We start from the raw sequence: 8,973 nt of genomic DNA, 5'->3' as shown, positions 1-8,973 counted from the left end.
CGCGCGCAGGAGGCCGCGTCCGCAGCTCCACGCAGGTGAAAGGGAAGTTTGTTGCCTTTGTTTTCAACATGAATGTTGTGGAGGAACAAATGGTCCTGAAACACCAATGAATCATCCAAAATAAATGAATAAAAAACATTGAGAACATTAAGGAAAACAGAGCCGCGCTCCACTTCTAATAAACCAATCAAACCACAAACAGCGAGTTTCAAATCAATATACTTCCTCTTCTTGTTGACCTTTGCATCTTACTTATGTACTTCTCCTTTTTATTCCCACTCAGATGCTGCATCTATCTCCTCTGTCCACACGGTGGCGCACATTTTCTGCTGTCCTGAAACAGAGCCTCAGTCAAACCTTGTAACGTGTTAGAAAGCTGCACACATCTTTAAGAATAAAATAAAAATAGAATAGAAAAATACTTTATTCATCTCCTGGGAGAAAATCGAGTGTCCAGTCGGTTGTAGACGAACATACACAGACATCAACAAAACAAACCAACAAAATCAACCGTGTAAACATCTATATATTTATATATTGTGATTCAGTCCAGTCTACAATTGTCAAAAAAAAACAAACAAACAAACTAAAAAAAAAACAATGTTTATCATTCCGTATTGTTTTCCCACCTCATATCTAACTCATGCATTCAGAGCCACATAAGCACTGGATTACATGTTATTTTAAGACCTCTTATCATTTTTATCTAAAAAAAAAAAAGAGTGTAAATTAATTACATAAACATATGTTCTATGATCCATCCACAAATGTCATAGAGACTTAAAAAAAAACACCAAAAAAAACAAGAAAACAGCTGCTCTGGAGGCCTGGTCCCAAGGCTGAAAGAGTTTGTTCTGGGCCAAAAAAAAGTTTTAGAACTTTCTCATCCATCTATAACAAAGATAAAGAGCCCAGTCCTCTGGCAGCCATATTTGATGTGGCACCAGGTGCAGCACAACTAACAACAACTAAATGAATCTAACTGGATAAAGGCGACAGCGCCACCTCGATGGGCAGAGGAGGTGATGACCTTAGATCAGAGCATCTCAGATTTACTTACTCTGACGTCTGACAGCACTTTATTTCCTATTTGAACAAGACTTTTCATCAGCTCCAATTAGTTTTTGTTTTGTTTTTTGTTCTAGTTTTGAACCTGAGAGTCTGGACCACATAGGTGGGGGGTGAGATGTCTGGTGTCTGGTATCAGTATGATCCCGTCTGTAGCTTTGACCTGTATCTGTGATGTATGTTTTGACTCTGACTTTGTTCTTTTGAAAGGAATCTTTGTTGTTTGACCTTAACACCCTATAAGGGTTAAAAAAAAATTTAAACCAGTTCAACCTGCACCGGCGCATATTTACTGTAATATTTACTGTAAATGTGTGAAAAGTGAAACTTTCCGTTGGTGCGCGGAGCTGGAGGCGCACGCAGACGTGCTGCTTTTGCATGAAAATGGACCGACTGGAGGTGTAATCGTCGTTTCCGTCAAAGACGACAGGCAAATTGAAGACGCGGCTTTGGTTTTGTTTTACATGCTGCTGGTTTCTATTTGAATGGCAGGTGCTCTCCTGCGTCTGTTTGTTTAGGGAAATCACTGCAGCGCCGACCCACCTGTCCTCACCTCTCAGAGTCCAACCGACTCCAACTGACAAAAGCCCAGGTGAGTGTGTTTATGTCGGGGGTGACGGGCGACGTGAACGTTCCCTGGGATTAGAGGAGAATCCTTCTTTTTAAAAGAGAGAGATTTTTCATCTTCTTTTTCTCAAGGGAGTCTTGTGACTTTTCCCCAGTTTGCTGAGGAGAACTCTGGAGTCACAAGGCAGGACAATGGAGGGCTGTGTGCGGGGCAGCTGGAGTTGCCCGGGGCTCCACAGTTTCACAAACAAAAACTCTTCTTTTGCTTTTATTATTTAATTTTTTATGAGCTCTGCTGGGAATTTTATTTTTAACTCCACGTCCCAAAAATATGCTCCTTTTAAGAGTACGCTGAAGACGACGGCCACGTGCTCTGGGGAGTTTTTGCCCCCGGCTATGTTTTGGTTTTGCTCTTCCTCTTACCCCTGTGAGGGCAGCATTGTGACTTCTCTTCCTTAACGTTCGGACGTTCTGGAAGAAAAGAGGAACTTATTTTCTGTTCAGTGTAGCAGTTGTTTTTATCAGTTTTTAAAGTTTTGAGTGGGACCTTGTTTGGAGCTTTTCTGAACCGGGGTAAGTTCTTTTCCTGACTCTGTGAAGAGATGCTCCACTCAACACGTCCCACCGTGTCTCATGCACCGGCTGAGGACGTGGTCACGCTGTCTGGCTGCGCTCATCTTTAGAGTTTCCCTTTTTCAGGCACATGGTGATGTCTCGTCCAATTCCTCGTCTCCACTCGTACGGGTCGACAGCAGCCGCCTGGGACCAGGCCATGAAGGACGGAGGATTCTCTGAGAAAGGTAAGACAGACGCCTTCCCGCTGTGTGCAGAGCTGAGACGAACTGATCAGTTCACACAGATGATTCCTGCTTAGATCCTCTGGTACCGGGCTAAAGAGTTCTGGGCTTCCAACTCATCGGTTGGGTTTCAAATACAAATCCACAAGGAAACGTTTCAGTGAGTCAAATGTCCATTTACTGAGGCACATAACAGACAAGACAAAATGTCCTTTTCATTCAAAACAACAACAAAAACACACAGTAACATAAAATGCAATTTCCATTTTGACATAAATTCAAATAAACTTGAATCCAGAAAATAGAGTAGTTTTCTGCTTTAGTCGTGGCAGTGTTTTTTTTTATCTAAAACACTTTGTTCATAGTCTTGTTGAAGTCAAAGTGTGTGAGTTAAGTTTCTTTAGGTCTCATTTTTTGTGTCTGACACTTTTGGCCACGTCTTTTTTTTATTATAGTTTTCTTGTTGTCTAGTTGTTGTTTAAAGGAATTTCTCCCTCATTAGATCAATATACTGAACATTGTCTTCAAACACACTTCACACACACTATGATTGGTCCTTTGTGTCATGTCATGGAGTCAGTTCTTTTGGATGTTGGACCTTTGTATGAGCCCTGTGTTGGCACTGATGCCTCCCAGCGAGAAGGAAGGTCCAGGTTCAAGTCCAGCTCAGGCCTTTCTGGGTCTACGTCTGAGTACTGGATGCTCTGGTTTCCTCCCAGCTCCATGTTTGTTACATGTTTGTCAGATTTTATCGGTGAATCTAAATATGTCTTTATCAAAGAACCACTAGGAAGAAGGAAAAATGTATTTCTGTTCTAAGGTTAATCAAGCACAAATGTACGTTTCAGTTTAACATTTTAATCAGAAAAACCTTCATAGTTTCCTTTGGAAAAGACGAAGATATCAAGATCTCAGGAATCAAAGTGCAACAGAAAACTATTTTACAAATGTGTCGATGTCAAACGCAGGTTAATGACAGAAATGTCTTCTCGTGTCCAATGCTTTGAACTTTGGCACATATGGTGCGATTTCCAGCAGGTGCACAGGTGGAAACATCTCGGTAAATAAAAAAAAAATAAAAAAACAAAAAAAACAACCTCACTGAACATTGCAGACGCATTCAGTCAGTTTATTCCACACGAGAAGCAAAGCAAGCGATGGAAAGATAGAACCTAGGGAGGGATTTTGCATTTTGCCTGGAGGAAAACGTGTTTCTGTTTTTCACGTTTCAGACTTGTTTTATTGGTCGCTTCAGTTTTCTCCACAACGTAAACCTGTAGCTCAGCAGCTTATTAGACTATAACTGGTCTGGAGCATCGTTTTTCAGACCAAGGACCCAAACTGGTGAGAGATTAAGTAGTGACCCCCTATACTACATGTGTTCTATGTTAAACTCAGCCTACTGCTATTTAGAAATATACATTATTATTATCGTTTTGCATTCAGTATTAAGCTGTTCAAATAATGCACAGGTCCAAATATTCATTTCTTTTATCTCAAACACGTGCAACAGCAGGTTGGCTGTGCTGGGAAATTGTGGGGCAAAAAAATGCATCCGTTTAATTTAAATCTTCATATTAATGTTTGCACAAAGGAATAAGTCACAAGTCCCCAATGTTATGAGGCTGAACGACTGACTTAACACTCATGCACAAGAAAAAAAACAAAAAAACTTGAATCTGTGGTTAAATCCACGTTGGTCTCGAGCGCTGATTCCTCTCTCGATGTTTCGCTCCTGCACAGACTTGGCTCAGGTGCAGCAGCGACCTTCTCCCGGTGTCCAGCGTCTGACCTCAGATCAGATTGAGGCTGGTGACATTTTACACCTCAGCGCTCGCCTGTGGCACATTAATCCTCACATAGCACTTTGCAACCACGGTGTATGAATCTGTGAAGGGAACAGCTGACCCCTACTCTCCTTCAGCACCTGGCACAGCTCAGTGTTCTCAATGAAAACTGCCTTTGTCTGCACAAAATAACAATAATGATAATATAAAATGAAGTTAAAAATGTAATTAAAACCAGGAACAGTCTCTCAGATAAATGCATGTTTTTAAGTAGAGATTTAAAGGAGATCTATCAGCTACCTGAGGATCTGAAAGTACGTAGCAGCCTGTGTGGTGCTGGGAGGCGAAAGAGGTGAAATATCCACCACGGGCCACGAAGAGCTTTAAAAGTAATGAGTAAGATCTTAAAATCAATTCTCCAACATACAGGGAGCCAGTGGACTGATACGAACCCTTCTCCTGGTTCTGGTTAAAAAGCCGAGAGATTGATTTGTTGTTCAGGTGTAAAGGCTGGAAAATAAAAGCATGTAAAAAAGTTTCCAAAAAAAAAAACAACTCAGCAAACTTGCATGAATTTGCATGAATCCAACAAAGCTTTTGTGTGATTGTTCTAAACTGAAAGAGAGACGTTGAAGGGACGTTACCATGTGTGTTTTTGTTCGTACTTATGTTAAAACTACGTGATCCAAACCTACAATATGTGGAATAATACGCAGAAGACGTCAATTGCGAATTTCCAATAAAAGTGCCTGCTATTCCTAATTTGTCCACCAGGGGCTGTTTTAGAGAGAGTCTGTCCAACCAGGGAATGGAGCGTCTGATCTGTCCCTCTATGCTGATTGGTTCTGAGCTGGTCACGTGTTTCATGGGCGCCATGTTAGATCCATCTAACCAATATTCAAATATTCACCCATAGAGAAGTGGCAATAACAGAGAATAAAGTTGGATTAAAAGTTAAAATATGCCACAGTTCTCTTTGACGTTTAAGATTTTATATAGCAAAATAAAGTCATACCATCATTAATGTGAACCTTGATCTCAAAAACACCACTTTACTAATGAATGAAGTTTGAAGTTAGCCTAGCCTTATGCTAGCCTTATGCTAACCTTAGCTAGCTAGTTATCTAGACTAAAGGCTTAGATAAATAGCAGCTAGCGTCATATATACTGTGAAACCCATGTGTTCATGTAATTTATGTCCATGTAGATAAACACATTTAACACGTAGCTTTACCTCAGTTACTGCTAAGTTATTATGGCTAGCATGCTAATGCTATAATGCTAATACTAAATAACAGTGAGACTAGTTTAATTTTCATTTTCGATTGGGCTACAAAGCATTTAACAGCTCATTTAAGATATTTAAAGGAAGTAGACGCTAGGATGTTTAAGTGAGGACCTTTTACATATTGACAGATGTTGGTAATAACATTTATAGGCCCATTAATGGTGGAAATAAGACATTTATTTCAACATAGAGTTACACTGTAGAATCTAACCTCTGATGTAGCAAACATGGCGCCATGATTTCAGTTGGACAGACTCTCTCTAATATAAAGCTGGGAACCAGGAACTACACAGCAGGTGGCAGCAATGTTCAGAACCTGAACTTATTTTTCTTAAGAAATTTCAGGTTGTTCATTAAATATGAACATAAACATTTGTTAAGAGTTATTTTGCTCATATGTTCCTGGTCCAGATCAAACTGGGCCCTGAACTAAAATGGGTTTGACACCTTTAGCCCTTAGACAAAGTGTGAGTGATGAGTGCTTTTAGTAAACATCCATCTCCACCTCTGTGCTGTTATCACCCACTCTTCTCCTCCTCCTCCTCCTTTTTTTTTTTAGCTCATTCCAATTGACACACTCGGCTTAGCTTTGCGAGGAGAGTGTGCGTTTGCGTGTGCATCTGTGAGCGTGCCCAGTAGACTGAGTTATGAGCCCGAGTGGCGGAGTGAATGGTATTTGACCGCGTGCATTGTGTTTTATGAGATGAGCAGGCTTTAATGACTCTGTCACCAGTAAATGGGCACTGATTTGTAGCACAGCTGTCGCTTTACACACTGATCAACCCTGGCACACACACACACACACACACACACACACACACACACACACACACAGAATTAACCAACACTCAGCACATACCCACACCTAAACATCAAACCATATACGCTCATGTAGATTGGGATTCTGGCACAAACAGTCTCATTAACGCTCGTTGTCGATACAGAAAGTAATTGCAATCTGAAGTCTAATCAGACAGAAATTACAGCCGTTCAGATGCGGGCAGCAGTCATACATTAGATCTCATATCCAATCAATGCACCTATTCCTCAGAGACGCCGCCGATCTATAAATTGCTATTGGTCGTGTGGCTTTGATCCCATTTTTTTTCTTCTTCCGTGGCTACAGTGCAGATGGAGTTATGTTATTCATTAACAGGCTGAGCAGATGTAGCGGGGAGGGATGGAGGGAGGCTGTTTTCTACCTGCTCCGATGTTTGTTCTTCGGCTAAAACAGGTTTTTAATAAAATATCGTGAAAGTCTGCAGGGTTGCTCGTCTCATCCTCGTCTGGGTTCAGGTTTAGTGTCATATTTAGAGACTGTTTGGCTCGTGAATCTTAAGCGTTCAGAGTAACTTATTTGCACCACTTGCAAAACTACTCGTCGAGCTGTAACTTGAATGGTTGTAGGTCTGTTAACCTCCTGAGACTTTTACTTTCTCCAAGGTATTTGGGATTATTATTAGGACCTAAGCAGAATAAAAAAGGAAGCACCAGCTTTGAACAGGAAGTAGTTTTTGGAAAAAGAAAAATGTCCTCGTATGTGGACATGGGGATTATTTCATTATATATTACGAGAAAGTCACCAGTGTTTAAGAACATATAACACGTGGCTGAGCAAAAGCAGTACTGCAAATCCCAATGTCCTCAAATGAGTCCTTGATGCTGTAGACTGTTGCTATTGATAACACTTGTTAAATTTGTGCATCATATCAAACTAGAAACGTTAATAAGTTTAAATAAATAAACATGAAATGGTTTTGTCCATTTTTATCCTTGCAGAGTGAATTCGCTGAAATTAACAGTCATGTTTTTACACCGACTAGTGAATTGACCCTTTGCTACCACTAGATGTCAGACTAAAGCGTCCACTTTTGGGGACAACAGGTCTAAATGAAGCAGAGTATAGTAAGTAGAGTACGTAGAAAAAAATTATGTGGACACAGGGATTATTTCACCGCATTTTACAATTTAAGTCTCCAGTGTGTAACCAAAATATAAAAAAACTGTTTATTTTAATGCAAAAGCAGAATTGGAAACAGTGAAATCCCAACGTCCTCAAATGAGTACTTGCGAAATTTGTTAAATTTTCATGTCACATTAAACTACAAAAGTATTAAGCATAAATAAACAAGAGTATTGACCCTTCACTACCAGTACATGGCAGAGAAAAGTGTCTCCTTATGAGGACAACAGGTCTAAATGAAGCAGAATAAGAAACTGCAACAAACCTACAGCGTAATGTCCCCATATGAGGACGCTGGGTCTCAGGAGGTGAATGTTTTCCTCTTTGATGCTCGGATTACTTTTCATTTTTCAAACCCCGGTGGTTGTGCAGGCACTGATTGAGGCAGCTTCCCATCTGTGAATTATTGATCAGCAGCTCGTTTAACTTCCCCATGAATCCTGCTCTTTTATTGTCTCTTTGCCTCCTGTTAAGTTTTAAGATCTCGGCCTGGGGACGACACATCTGAACGTTCTCCGTGGTCCAGGTCACGGTTTATCCAAGAAATAAAGCTGAAACAAGGAGAACTTCACTGAAGACGTTTTTACTTCTTATCCCAGCAGCTTCTTCAGTCTGCGAAACCTAAATGCACAACCACTACCACTAACAACATGAGTAGGTGCACGCTGATATATATAAAATTTGTATTCTGTGTAAATAATGTTCTGGTGTGAGGTCTGTGTTCAGTGCATTTTGTTTCCAGAGGAGCTGAAAGTAGCTTCACATCTAAGAGACTTGTTGAAGTAGTTTGTAGTTAATTTACAGAAAGCATCCTCCTGCAGTCCTGCATAAAATCCATCCCACGATTCATTCTCACGCTGGGGAGTAGAGCTCAGAGTATCAATCCAAATATCTATAATATCGATACCAAGGCCAGTATCGATATCGGATCGATACTTTTGTTACGGTTTCTCTTCTATACGTCCAGTTCATTACACATCACAGAGTTCATGCAGCATCTCATATTTTTGTTGTTGTTTCTTATTTTGCACTAATGACTTTTTCATTTATTAATTTCTAAACTGTTAAGTTCGTTTATATTGTCATTAGTTAATGGAGGAAACAAGTTTATTTGACTAAATGATTTGTCCCGTGTTTTATCGTAATCTACAAACTAAAGCCAAAGGTACAAAGTTATTCAATGATTTTAACATTTCAAGTATCGATATCGACGATACTAGCCTGTTATTTACTTGGTATCGGATCGATACCTAAATTCCCCGTATCGTCCAGTCCTACCAGGGAGATGTTTCCCTTTTTGTTTCATGATCCAGAAAGTAACAAAAATGAACTAGTTTTGTTACTACTTCTTTAGATTTACCCCCGTCGTGCCCCCCTGGATATTTCTTGCTATCACACGAGTCCAAAACTAGTGTGGGTAGATTTTCCGAGCCCCTAGGCCCCGGTTGCGGAGCTTCATCCATACACCTCAGGGCCTTCATGGGTTTAAGGAGGTTTGTGGTT

At 40.4% G+C, this 8,973-nt stretch overlaps 1 protein-coding gene across 10 annotated transcripts in view; it reads left to right on the top strand.

Moving 5' to 3' along the window:
* Positions 1–1,726: 1,726 nt before the first annotated feature.
* myt1b (myelin transcription factor 1b) overlaps positions 1,727–8,973 on the top strand; it is a 118,684-nt gene continuing 111,437 nt past the window's right edge. For 2 of the 10 annotated variants that reach the window (XM_047593180.1, XM_047593201.1), the window contains exons 1-2: positions 1,737–2,208; positions 2,335–2,435. In XM_047593180.1, coding sequence (XP_047449136.1) covers positions 2,339–2,435 — 97 coding nt within the window. In that variant the 5' untranslated portion in view covers positions 1,737–2,208; positions 2,335–2,338. Of the gene's footprint in view, positions 2,209–2,334; positions 2,436–8,973 lie in introns of those variants that run through there. The other 8 variants (XM_047593157.1, XM_047593171.1, XM_047593207.1 and 5 more) reach the window with 8 other exon arrangements.

Source organism: Mugil cephalus, chromosome 1 (assembly GCF_022458985.1).
Source record: "Mugil cephalus isolate CIBA_MC_2020 chromosome 1, CIBA_Mcephalus_1.1, whole genome shotgun sequence".
NCBI classification, from domain to species: domain Eukaryota; kingdom Metazoa; phylum Chordata; class Actinopteri; order Mugiliformes; family Mugilidae; genus Mugil; species Mugil cephalus.
The sequence above is the reverse complement of the archived record's forward strand: the minus strand, read 5'-3'. Positions and strand labels throughout refer to the sequence as shown.